This window comes from Misgurnus anguillicaudatus, chromosome 24 (genome assembly GCF_027580225.2).
Source record: "Misgurnus anguillicaudatus chromosome 24, ASM2758022v2, whole genome shotgun sequence".
Taxonomy (NCBI): Eukaryota; Metazoa; Chordata; class Actinopteri; order Cypriniformes; family Cobitidae; genus Misgurnus; species Misgurnus anguillicaudatus.
The window spans coordinates 30,857,838-30,871,794 of NC_073360.2; the positions used below are offsets into that span (position 1 = coordinate 30,857,838).

The 13,957-nt window shown below is 37.7% G+C and overlaps 1 protein-coding gene across 1 annotated transcript in view; it reads right to left on the reverse strand.

Annotated features, from left to right (window-relative positions):
- Positions 1-13,957, reverse strand: part of st14 (ST14 transmembrane serine protease matriptase) — a 53,683-nt gene that overhangs the window by 9,734 nt on the left and 29,992 nt on the right. The window contains exons 8-15 of the mRNA XM_073862555.1: positions 13,532-13,668; positions 13,236-13,339; positions 12,595-12,704; positions 9,562-9,692; positions 9,364-9,468; positions 8,518-8,625; positions 8,083-8,196; positions 7,415-7,534 (exon numbers count right to left, since the gene is read on the reverse strand). Of these exons, the coding sequence (XP_073718656.1) occupies positions 7,415-7,534; positions 8,083-8,196; positions 8,518-8,625; positions 9,364-9,468; positions 9,562-9,692; positions 12,595-12,704; positions 13,236-13,339; positions 13,532-13,668 (929 nt within the window). The remainder of the gene's footprint in view (positions 1-7,414; positions 7,535-8,082; positions 8,197-8,517; positions 8,626-9,363; positions 9,469-9,561; positions 9,693-12,594; positions 12,705-13,235; positions 13,340-13,531; positions 13,669-13,957) is intronic.

Here is a 13,957-nt window from a genome sequence, read left to right on the forward strand (position 1 = left end):
TCACAAAAAGTCTATAAAAGCACAATAGGAATCCAATAATCTTAAAGTTATTGTCCAATAAAGACATGAGGGGTAGACAGTATGACAAAATATTTTTGCTAAATTTTAAAACAAAACAGCTAAGAAAAGTATTTACACACTGTATATTAGCAATTTCTACTTTGGATAATTAAATAAATAAAATCGATTATTATCATATTTATTAATATAAGTATTAGTAATTACTACTATTAATAATTTGTTCTTTATTAAAGTCCCGTGTCCACCTAAGTGCACACTGACTATGGATACTTGCTAGCAGACATGGGGACTTGTGACTTGGACTCGAGTCGACTTGAGTCGCTATTTTTGTGACTTGTGACTTGACTTGACAAAAAATAAAATACTTGAGACTTGACTTGGACTTGAAAGTTAAAGACTTGGGACTTGACTTGACTTGAGACACGATGACTTGAATGACTTGAGTGTTAAATCATGTTTTCAGTTTGAATATAAAATATACAAACTATTAAAAAAAATAAAGACCCAGCTGGAGCGCAGGCTGAGAATGGAGTTGTCATGACTGAATCACAACACTATCATCAGTCATGCCCTCGTACCTTATGCACACCACGCCCACCTAGAACAGATATCAACATGTTAGCCGGAGGGGTAGCGAGGGTCATCGCTTTCGGCTTCAACAAGATGGCAAAAGACGAACAGTGTGTTGCAAGACATGCAACATTAAAATCACGAGCAGCCAGACGACAACCTCCAAATTCGTCCGTCATTTGAAGAGCCATCTGCCCAATAAGTGCTTGTCAATTTGTTAATATCTGGTTAGCTAATGTAATAATAGCTAAAGTAGCCATTAACCCTCATCATACTGTGTTGGGGACAAATGTGGGCAAAATAATTGTGATTTATTTTTTTAAAATACTTCCCTTGATCTGAGCGATACGATACTTGGCTACTTTTTCTAAGTTTGCCACCTGAACACACACAGAGAAAAATGACTGGATTCTACAATGTTAGGCCCGGTTCACATATGGCTTCTTTTGCGCGCTCAAGTTCGTTATTTTAAATCTAGGTGGGCGAACGGAAGAGATTACAATTTTGTTTGATTCCATGATGTATTTTACTAAACATGAGTACTTCTTTACATCTTTATATTTTATATATCTTTATTAAGATCGGATTCTGCAGGTTAAATTACAATAATAAGTTGACTTGACTTGGACTTGACTTGACCTACTACAGGATTTGACTTGACTTGACATAGCCTGTGACTCGACTTGACTTGACTTGCCCAAGAAAAAAAATACTTGGGACTTACTTGAGACTTGCACATGTGTGACTTGGTCCCATCTCTGCTTGCTAGTGTCAAAGACATTTAACATTACCAAGATGGGACACTGGAGATCGCAACGATCCGTATGGGTAAAACGAGCCAAGCGACAATCGTTAAAGAATGACATCCTCTAGGGGAGGGACTTTGCGCATGCGCAGTATCTGACATGTCTTGCAAATATGGTGGCGCAGTGACACGGCTTTCTTAAAAAAACAGCTAGCGTCTCTTCAACTCACCTATTTGTTTGCGATGATACTTCTGTTTTGTTTATCATTCGCTGTACAATAGTTGGTTGGTGTTGTATTAGTCCCACCCCACCACCACTATGATTGGACAGCTGAGTGAAAAGTCACACTGACGAGCTGAACGTTCTTCCCAACTTAAACATTTTCAACTTTTCATATGCTTTTTAAAAGTGAAAAACACTCCGGTGGACACAGGGCCTAATACTGCGTACACACCAAGCGTGAAGCATCACGTTGCTCCCTCTAGAATAGATCACTCGCAGGATTAAACTTTGTGTCATGCAAATTTTCAGATTGAGATATATATATATATATATATATATATATTCAACTTGCGCAGAAGACGCATTTAAAGCGTAAAACCTGCACAAGTTTGCGTCTATTCACGTCTTTGCATTGACTTTCTATGTAACATACTCACGCAAATAGTAACTTTTACTTCTGGTGTGTACGCCCCATACTGCGGCTTACACACCAAACCCAAAGAATTGCATTCCTCACTCTAGATTACTTGCAGTTTTACATTTTGTGTCATGCGAATCTTCCAAATTAGGTTGAATTAAAATATTTTCAACTTGCGAGAAGACACATTTGAGGGAATAATGCATGTTTTGTCGCAGCAATTGCGCAGCCGAATTCGCCCAATTCAATCGCATCATCTCGCATGGGTTCGTATGCATTTTTTAAATTTGAATGCAATATACTCACGCAAGTAGTTAGATTATCTTCTGTTGTGTATGCCCCATAATGCTGCGCACACACAAATGCGAAGCATCTGGTCCTTTGCTCTAGATTACTTACGGGATTTAACTTCGTGTCATGCTAATTTTCCAAATTAGGTTAAATAAAATATTTTCAACTTACAAGAAGCAGAGTTTGTTTGTTTTTTCACAGCAATCGCGCAGCCTAATTCGCATCAATCGCATTACCCTCGCATTACAATCGCATCTATTTGCATTGGCTTTGTACGTAATATACTCACACAAATAGTTAAATTTAACTTCTGGTTTGTATGCCCCATAATGCTACCTAAACACCAAATGCAAAGCATCTGGTTCTTCGCTCTAGATTACTTATGGGATTTAACTTCGTGTCATGCGAATTTTCAAAAGTAGGTTGAATCAGATATTTTCAACTTGCGCAAAGAAGCGTTTTGAGGCGAATTGGGCAATCCAATTTGCTTCAATCGCATAACCCTACGCGGATTCACATCTATTTGCATTTTTGTATTGACTTTGTATGTTCTATACTCATGGAAATAGTTAGATTTGCTTCTGGTGTGTATGTCCCAAAATGATTACTTACAGGATTTAACTTCGACTCATGTGAATTTTTTAATTTAGGCTGAATTAGATATTTTCAACTTGCAATGAAGCGCTTGAGGCGAATAGGGTGTGTTTTCGCTGCAATCGCACAGCTTAATTGACGTCAATCGCATCACTCTTTGTGTCTATTTGCGTCTTTGTATTGACTTTGTATGTAATATACAAATAGTTAGATTGCTTCTGGTGTGTATGCCCCATAATGCTGCGTACACGCCAAATGCGAAGCATCTGGTTCTTCGCTCTAGATTACATATGGGCTTTAACTCCGTGTCAAGGAAATTTCCCAAATTAGGTTGAATTAGATATTTTCAACTTGCGCGAAGAACCGTTTGAGGCGAATTGCGCAACCCAATTTGCATCTATCGCATCACCCCACGCAGGTTCGCATCTATTTGCATTTTTTAGGGGTGACCTCGACCAAGGATTTACATATTCGAATCAGAATTGTCGAATCTTTTCATAGTCGACCGATAGTCGAATCATCTATGTGTGTGCATGGGTTGGGAGGGGGTCAGACCAGGTACAAATTGGTAACTTTTATTTTCTTTCACAAGCAGCACACATAAACAACTTTCTGATAAAGTGACCAAAACTGTATTTGAAGTGATGAACGAAGACAAAACTGACGATGCATTTATATATTTTTGAGGTAAAATGTAAGGCAACATTTGTTTAATTATTCATAACATTTTAAAGCCACGATCTACAGAACATCACACAAAATTTTTTTTTATAACTAAACCTAAAAATATACCGCAAAGGTGATCCTGCCTTGGAAACCCCGGCTACAATTCAGTGTTTTTATTTAATTTGGAGATTTAGCGCGTCAAAGCAGTCATGACCCAAAAAAACGACAAATGAGAAAGGACAAATAATTTGTGATTGCTACTGCAAATGATAAAAACTAAGCTTTATATACAATTCATTAAACGTTAATTTATAACAAGAAAAACACTGAAATGAATGATTATAGACACTACGCATATTATTTAACACAGAAATACCTGCTTGCTTGCTTTGACTTTGATCATCTCTGTATTCACTTTAGATACAAAAAAGACCTGATGATATTATTTATTTCAGGAATCTCTTTGCTATCATTTAAAAGTGAACACCGACCTTAATATTAAATCACAAGAAAGACAGTCATGTCAGGCATAAATATAGGTTCGGTGCAGATATTTTCCGTTTCATCACCGAAATTTAAAGAAACTGCTTACCTGTTTTGTAGTTTAACTTTTGACAAGATAACCATATGCTTTAACTACATTTTAAAAACCTATACCCGTCGAAAAACATCAGTTTTTTAATGTTTAGTTTGTTGAACTCCTAAATATGAGACGCAGATCACCTAGCGCGTTCGCCTAAATTGCATGCGCATTGCGCAAGCATGGCCAGCACGCAATAGCGCAACATCGATACAACGAAAAGCAATCCAAAATGTAGAGACTTAAATTAGATCAGAATTTACGTTTATAATAAATAATTTTTTTTTAATAAAATAAGGTCAGAAGTAATAAAGTGCAGAACAAATGTGCAAAATGCCTCAAGTGCACGGAAACAAAACACAAGTCAAATAGATAAATCAGATAACCCAGAGTGATTTATAAATAAAATAAAATAAAGAAATTATTAAAAGAACGAAAGTATAGCCAGAATTGCCAGCTTTGTCTTTTAAATGTAGAAACAAAAAGGCAATGGTTTATTAACATAGGAACCTCTTTTTGGAAGTGTAGCCGTGTCACAGGGATGGTTGGATTTATTAACGCATTTTAAAAATATTTATCGAAAGCTGCTACTTCACATATTATTTGCAGGATTATAACAATATGCTGTATATTAATATATTGGGAGAAAGCTGTTATATGTGAAATCAGATAATGTGTGCACCCATATGGCCAAAATTGAAGGATCCTCATTTCATAACACATCTGCGACGATTCGACTGTGAGATTGGTAGTCGAATCAGGCTTCTCCTATCGATGCATCGAATCTTCGACTATTCGGGGTCACCCCTAGCATTTTTGTATTGACTTTGTATCTAATATACTCACGCAAATAGTTAGATTAGCTTCTGGTGAATACGTCGCATTATCTATTTGCGTTTTATCATCACCCCATGCGGGTTTGCGTCTATTTGCGTTTTTGTATGTATAGTTAGATTCGCTACTGGTGTGTATGTCCCATAATGCTGCGTACACACCAAATGCGAAGCATCTGGATCTTTGCTTTAGATTACTTAGAGGATTTAACTGCGTGTCGAATTTTCCAAATGAGGTTGAATTAGATATTTTCAACTTGCGAAGATGCGTTTGATGCGAATAGCATGTTTTTTCGCAGCAATCGCACCATCCGATTCGCGTCATCTGCATCACCCTGCAGGACTTCGCTTCCATTTACGTCTTTGCATTGACTTCGTATGTAATATACTCACATAAATAGTTAAATTCACTTCTGGTGTATACGTCCCATTATGCTGTGTATACGCCAAACGCAAAGCATCTAGTTCTTAACTCTAGATTACTTATGGGATTTAGCTCCATATCAAGGGAATTTTCCAAATTAGGTTGAATTAGATATTTTTAACTTGCAAAGAAGCGCTTGAGGCGAATAGCGTGTGTTTTCGCTGCAATCGCACAGTCCGATTGCCGTCAAACGCATCATCCCACGCAGGTTTGTGTCTATTTGCATCTTTGTATTGACTTTGAATGTAATATACTCACGCAAATAGTTAGATTCGCTTTTGGTGTATACGTCCCATTATGCTGTGTACATGCCAAATGCGAAGCATCTGGTTCTTCACTCTCGATTACGTATGGGCTTTAACTCCGTGTCAAGGAAATTTCCCAAATTAGGTTCAACTTGCGCGAAATGTACTCACGCAAATAGTTAGATTCGCTTCTGGTGAATACGTCCCATTATCTATTTGCGTTTTATCATCACCCCATGCGGGTTCGCGTCTATTTGCGTTTTTGTTTGTAATAGCTAGATTCGCTACTGGTGTGTATGCCCCATAATGCTGCGTACACACCAAATGCGAAGCATCTGGATCTTTGCTTTAGATTACTTACAGGATTAAACTCTGTGTCGGATTTTCCAGATAAGGTTGATTTAGATATTTTCAACTCACGCGAAGAAGTGTTTTAGGCAAATAGCGTGTGTTTTCACAGAAATCGTGCCTCCCAATTCGCGTCATTTGCATCACCCTGCACGAGTTTGCATCACCCTGCATGAGTTTGCTTCCATTTATGTCTTTGCATTGACTTTGTATGTAATATACTCACGCAAATATTTAAATTTACTTCTGGTGTATACGTCCCATTATGTGGCGTACACGCCAAATGCGAAGCGTGTGGTTCTTCACTCTAGATTACTTATGGAATTTAACTCTGTGTCAAGGGAATTTCCCAAATTAGGTTAAATTAGACTTGCGAGAAGAAGCGTTTGAGGCGAATCGCGCAGCCCAATTTGCGTCCATTTACGTCTTTGCATTGACTTTGTATGTAATATAATCACGCAAATACGTATTTACTTCTGGTGTATACGTCCCATTATGCTGCGTACATGCCAAATGCTAAGCATCGCTCTAGATTACTTATGGAATTTAACTCTGTGTCAAGGGAATTTCCCAAATTAGGTTAAATTAGATATTTTCAACTTGCGCAAATAAGCATTTGAGGCAAATAGCACATGTTTTTTCGCAGCAATCGCGCCACCTGATTCACGTCATTTGCATCACCCTGCACGAGTTCGCTTCTATTTACGTCTTTGCATTGAACCGACTTTTTATGTAATATACTCATGCAAATAGTTAAATTTACTTCTGGTGTGTATGCCCCATAATGCTGCGTAAACACCAAATGAAAAGCATCTGGTTCTTCGCTCTAGATTAGATTACTTACGGGATTTAACTTCGTGTCATGCTAATTTTCCAAATTAGGCTGAATTAGATATTTTCAATTTGCGTGAAGAAGCGTTTGAGGCGAATAGCGTGTGTTTTCGCTGCAATCGCACCACCCGATTCGCGTCATTTGCATCACCCTGCAGGAGTTCGCTTCCATTTACGTCTTTGCATTGACTTTGTATGTAATATACTCACGCAAATAGTTAAATTCACTTCTGGTGTATATGTCCCTTTATGCTGCGTACCCGCCAAACGTGAAGCATCTGGTTCTTCACTCTTGATTACTTATGGGATTTAGCTCCATATCAAGGGAATTTTCCAAGTTATTTAAATATTTAATATTTGTTATTTTGTTTTCTTCATAAAATCATCCTACATAATGTAAAGAACACTTTGTGAAAAGACAACCTTGATATCTTTAATATTAAGTGAGTAAGTCATGTAAAGAAATAAAATCAATGATGGAAACCAGTTTCTAAGGTCACAAGGTCACATATATCTACTATAGAATTAATAGTAAATACCAACATACCGTCTAGCTCTTATAGATGTCTAAATAATAGAAATAGCATCCAACAGGTATATACCATAAAAAGTACATATGACTTACTGCATCCCTGCTCATCTGACCCATCGCTGCAGTCATTGTCACGATCACACTCTGCGTTCACTTTGTTAACGCATTCGCCATTTGTACACTTGAAGGAAAACTCTGTGCAGACACCAGTGGCTAAGGAGAGACGGAAAGAAAGAGATTAAAAAGCTTAGTAAACAAAGACATTAAACATCAAATGCATCTGTTTTTAACAGCACCGAGCTACGCCTTGTTTGCGGAAATGCAAGAGGCAGCTTATCGATTGGTCCTATTGATTGTGGGAAAGGTCACGTATATCTGCTGAAGGATACAAAAACCATGAACAACTTTGGGATAGAGTAGGTGGGCGGTGAAGAAAGATTCAAAAAGAGAAAAGGCTAAAATGTAATTTCACTACTATTTCAGTCCAGCCTTAAAGCTATTGCTCACAATTGCCTATGATTGAGCGTAATAAAGCAGGTTAATTATCACGTTCATTAATGGTGAGAAATTTTCAAATGTCAGTTTAACACCAGCAGAGGCGAAGAAACACTCAAGTGAATACAAAGTGATGCTTTTTCACAACACATGCTAAAGACTCAGTGTTTTTGCAGGTCTCTGTACTCTGTATTAAAAAATAAATAAAAATGGAAGTTAGTAAATATACAAAACGAAGTTTCTATAAGAAAGTCAAATGCACTCACATCCTTTGCAGGAGACCTCATCACTCCCATCAGCGCAGTCATGATTCCCATCGCATAGAACTTCTAGTGGGACACAGGATCCGTCCCCGCACCTCGCCTCAGCCCTGCCGCAATCTAGATGGAGGAACGTAACAATATTGAAGTTTGCCCATCATTGGTAAAAGTAGCTTTAAGTAAGTATGCCACGGTACAGCAAGTCTTACACAGTAGGTGTACCAAATAAATGCATGTTTAAGTTTTGCTCAACAAGGCGACCACCACAGTTGAGTTATCCACATCATGCAAACTCTGTACCCCTATTGGACCTTTATGAGGCTCTGAGGTACAGTGACCCCTTTTACAAAGAATATTTTATAAGTTGCAAATTTCAGAGATGAAACCTGGCGTTGTGCAAAAGTACACAGTTTTGCTCTCAGGTGAAGATGAGACACTCACCACAACCCTCTTCATCGCTGTTATCACCACAGTCATTGACTCTGTCACAAACAAAGTACTGGGGTCTACACAGGCCATTTTTACAGGCAAAGTGCTCCTCTTCACACTCTGGAAAACAAAAGCACACGCAAACCACAATTTACATTAAACAGCACCGCTCACCATTGTAAGACCACAGGACTCTCATTAAAAGGTTAATTTAGTGTAAATAAACAGATAATAACTATTTAACAAGCTTACAGGAGGCTTATTGGCTTTAGTTAGCAAGCTGAATGTACTTCATTTTATATATATTGAGTAAATGTTCAAGTCATTGAATTATTTAAAGGGATAGTTCACCAAAATATGAAAATTCTGTCATTGTTTAACTCTTTCGCCACTATTGACTTTTTTGTCCACCGATCAAGTGACTTGTCATAAATGAGTAAAAAAATGAACAAATAAATAAATGAGGAAACTATTGCCCTGTCCCCCGATACTATCATGTATCGTGATCTCACAGGCTGACGATAGGACGATCACAAAATATAGGGCATATCGCCCAACACTATATCTAACGTCTCTCACGCTGGCCACGGGCAGACCTTCATGTTAAGCCCTGCAATGGGCTCCCATTTTGAGAAAGTGATAAACTTCCTGTTTTATATAAAAAAATTGCATCCTAATGACAAAAGCGTGCTTGGGCACGGATCAATAAAGGTACAGTGTGAGTGCAAGTCTGTAGGGGAGTGGGGAAAATCCTGCTCAGGCACAGTTCAAGGCAAAGATGAGTGTGCCCTAAATTCCCTCTCATTTGAAAGTGAACCCATAAGAATTTTGCTAAACTTTAAAATGCAAGAGACTTACTGCAGTTTTTCTCATCACTCATATCTTGACAATCATTCCAGCCATCACAGCGCAGCTCGTTCTTGATGCAGAGACCCGACGGACAAGCAAACTGACCAGGGCATGCTGCAGATGAAAAGTAAAAGATAATTTTTTTTAACTTTCACCTACAATAAAAAGATGATGATGATAAACAGTAAAAACTCCAGGGTTACGTACGGTTTACAGGGTCGTAGGCAGTATAAGTGGCTCTGAATCCCTTATCTGTGAAGGATTCATCAGAGTGAAACTTCACTTCCAAACTGTTGGTGAGGCTAGACAACACAAATCTAGTTCTCTCTCCACAATACCTTATTTAGGAAAAAACAAACATACAGTACAGTGTTAAAACATCCTAGCTTGGTTCAATATAAATGTTTTAAGGAACCTAAAAAGCTGTCCTTGATTCATGTTAAAGGTGCAGTGTGTAACTTTTATAAGGATCTCTTGACAGAAATGCAATATAAAATACATAACTATGGTATCAGTGGTGTATAAAGACCTTACATAATGAACTGTTATGCTTTTATTACCTTAAAATTAGATGTTTTTATCTACATACATCGAGGGTACCCTTACATAGAAGTCGCCATTTTGTGCCGCCATGTTTCTACAGAAGCCCTTAAAGGACAAACGTTTTTACTTAGTTGTTTCCTACGATTGCTACCATAGCTTTTCTATCAGTTTTGGTGAACGGTGGACTGAAACGTTGGTTGCAATTTGCAACCTCAACACTAGATGCAATAAATTTTACACACTGCACCTTTAAAATAGACTGCTTAAAGGTGAAATGTGGGACGTTTAGCGGCATCTAGTGGTGGTAAAACTGAAAATTACAACCAACTGCTCAGCCCACAGCTCACCCATCGCTTTCAAAACAGATAGTGAAGCTAAGGTACCCGCCACAGGACAAACATGCCGTCGTCTGCAGGGGCGGATCTACCGGGGTGTTATTTGCCACCCTAAATAAAAGCATTGCCACACCCATATGCCACCCCAGCACTGGTATCCGACCTAATATACTGTATATAATATATACCCGAGTAGGCTCTTTTAACCAGAAAGGCAATGTAGTTTGTCTCTACGTGTGTTTAGGGGTGGAAGACACATATCTGACGATGATTGGTGTGTGTGTGTCTTAGAGGGGGTGGGACAACCACATAGCTGATGATGATTGGCTTAATTTCCATCGTTAGCCAACCAGAGGCAGAAGATTTTATTACACAAGCATGCACACACAGTCAGTCCGAGCAGAAAGCTTAGTCCGCGCAGTCTTGCCAACTTTAGTGACTTTGTCACTAGATTAAGAAACGTTTTAGACCCCTTTAGCGACTTTATTAAAAAAGCGACTAGGACAAATCTAGCGATCTTTTCTGGCATGGTTGGAGACTTTTGGAAACTGCCGTGAAAGGATGCATCGCCCCATCCAAGGCACTCACATGCAGCCCGGTTCTTGCCCTGCAGTCCATCCGTGATCCGAGTCGCACAAACCCGCAACAACAGAGCGATGGCAAGTACAACAAGCTCAAAACAAAGGTAGCGGACGCAAACACAAAGTATAAAAAGCATAAACGTTACTTTTCCATCGTTGAGGCGAAAGGCAAGAATGTTTATGAACGTGCAACTTATGCCCATGAAGAGAGTCTCTTCACGTCTGTAGCAGCAAGTAATTCTGATCTAATAAAGCACCTCACATCATCACATGCTGGAAAAACATTAGTGGTTTCTTTTTAGTGTCTTTAAGTGATTAAGTTGAGCATCACATCAGCAAATCAGAGTACTGAATATGGTCATATTTTACAGATAAATGTTGCATCAGGATAAAAATTGATTGTTTAATATTGCCTGAGGTAGTTGCTTGGTAGTTAAAACAACTGAACTACAGGTTTGTGTAAGCAGTAAATATCTTTTAAGCAATTCTTTCTAGAGTTAGCTGCCCATCATGTATTGTTAGCTACTGCAGCAATAAAAATATTCCATACGTGCATATGAAATCACTCGTTATGATATTGCCTAATGTTTTTATTTGTCTTCATTAAGGAGACAAAACTATTCAGTGTTGTGTATGTTTTAGAAAGCTTGAAAGACAACTTAATGCTGCATTTTCCAGGATACGAAAAGAAAGTCTGATATCCATTTTTTTTAACCAAAAAGAATAGAAAAATCAAATACTATGGGAGTGGAAGGTACAAATAAAACAGAAAAATATGTTGTGGAAGGGAGAGGATCAAGTCATGAAAGAAAGAAACGTATGGATGGCAAAGAGCTAAAAAGAAGTGAAAAGACAGAAATCCATCATGAAGTGAGTGAAAGGATTAAAGAAAAGGGGTTAAGAGAGAAAGAGATTTGTGCCTTTCAAATATGTTTTACATTAATATAAACTTTAACTTAGGCTTTATACCATTATGTTCAACCTTGCTCATCATGGTTACAGTCCGTGTTTTTAGATAATGGTAAGATGTATGTATTAACTTAGTAATAAGACAAAGGGTGCTACAGTAGAGATGCTAAAGGTAGCTGCTTGGGTACTTATAGGAACATTTGTTGTTGCGTTTTTTTATGTTATAAAAATTTGAGGTCTAGTGTATACACCGATTATAGAAAACACAGTATATCAATTCTTGTATCCACGACAATCATGCAAGGATGCTTACTTCATTGCCGCCCCTCGTAGTTCTCATGCCACCCCATAAATAATTTTCTAGATCCGCCCCTGGTCGTCTGAGACAATGTCGTGAAAAAATGCGCTCTATAAGAACAGTTTGTCTGTTCATTATGTAATGTGTTTATACATGACTAATAATAAAGTTATGTAAGGAATAATTGATGACGGGCCATTGAATTATAAGAAAATAATGCACACCCAAGGTGGTAATCCCGCGGGTGTGCATTATTTTTTTTTAAATAGGACCAGAGTCAATTATTCCTCTTATACCACGGTTACCACAAACATTGTTCTGGTGCCTATTTTTAAGACATTTGACAAGTTAGGTGTGCGGTTATCAAAAAATAATGCACACCCGTGGAACATTTCTCAACCAATCAGAATAAAGCATTCAACAGATCCATGGTATAAGTATATTTATTGCATTTCTGTTAAGAATCCTCCTGAAAGTTACACAATGCACCTTTAAGAGAGATTTACTCTCAATGAACATACATTTCTTATGTGAAACTTTCTGCTACAGTGCAATGGATTATAACAGGACTTACTTTTTACCCAACACTTCTACGTAATCTTTGTGGCAGGAGCCAACATCCACTCCTGGTTCTTTTACTCGAAACATGTTGAACTCAACCTTTATCTTCCTGCCCGCAGCGACCTGGAGACAGATTACACAAAATGTTCCTCAAGACAAATCATTTAAATACCTTCATGAGTATTTGATAAATACTTCACTATGGTTAATGACCACCTCATCCTAAATATGACATTTTGTTATTGTTCACAAAAAGCTTTCAAATTCATTTGTGCTTTACAGCAGTGATTCTCAAACTTTTCGACGTGCAGCCCCTCTTGTGTACGGTGCATCCCCCTTCATGCACCGCCCCCAGAAAGTATGATATAAAACTATCTCAGATTTTTTATTTGAATTTAACAAAACATAATAAAGTATACAATGTAGCGATGGTGATTAGCCTTGATGAATTATATAATTCAATTTGTGATGAATTATATAAAACTGGTGCCCCCGGCACCATCACTACCTCCCGTTTGAGAACCACTGTTGTACAGAATAAATAACATATTACAGAGTTTATAAAATATATATTAAAAACTAAATATTTAAATAAAAAAACAAGAGTAATGTCTGTTGGTATTCAATGAAAAAAGTAAAACATTTGATTCTTACGTTGATGTTCCAGAAACAATCCACTAATGGAGGATAGAAACTGGAAAAATAAGGAGAGGTGAAGTTTCCCGTAGGACTGGTCAGAGATTTTCCACAGCTTCCAGCTGGAGATTTTAAAGTGGGTAAAAGAGAAAATGAAAAATGATGTTGAGTGCTTTCAGTCCAAATCAGTATTCTAATTTATTTTAAAGTTTCAAGGCTGCACCTTCACATCAGTAAACGTGAACAAAGACGAATCTAAACTAGATGTCAACTTTAATGATACAGCATGCAAACTGGATGATCATAGATTTTACCAGTCATAACAGGAATAGCCTGGTAAACCCCTCTGAATCCTGGCCTCCGGACAGCATCCGTCACCAGATTAATGAGCATGACGTTACCAGAAGAAGTCACCTCTAGAGGATTTGTAGGGGGTCGAAGTCCACACTGCCTGTAATGAGAACATGCACCAATGTTACAAAACATGACTGTATAGATAAATACTCTATAATTTTGGTATTCCTTTTTTTATTTTCGTATTGTTCAGATGTGCAGCCGTTAGTACTGTATATAAAACATTGCCTATCTTAATGTACACTGTCTTTTTTTTAAAATGCCTCTTTTAAATGATCATTGTCTAAAAGCCAGTAAAATAGTTGAATGGTAAAAAATGAATATTAAACATATATCATAGTAATTCTTTCCCCACCATTGACGAGTTACCTCGTCAATTAAGAGAA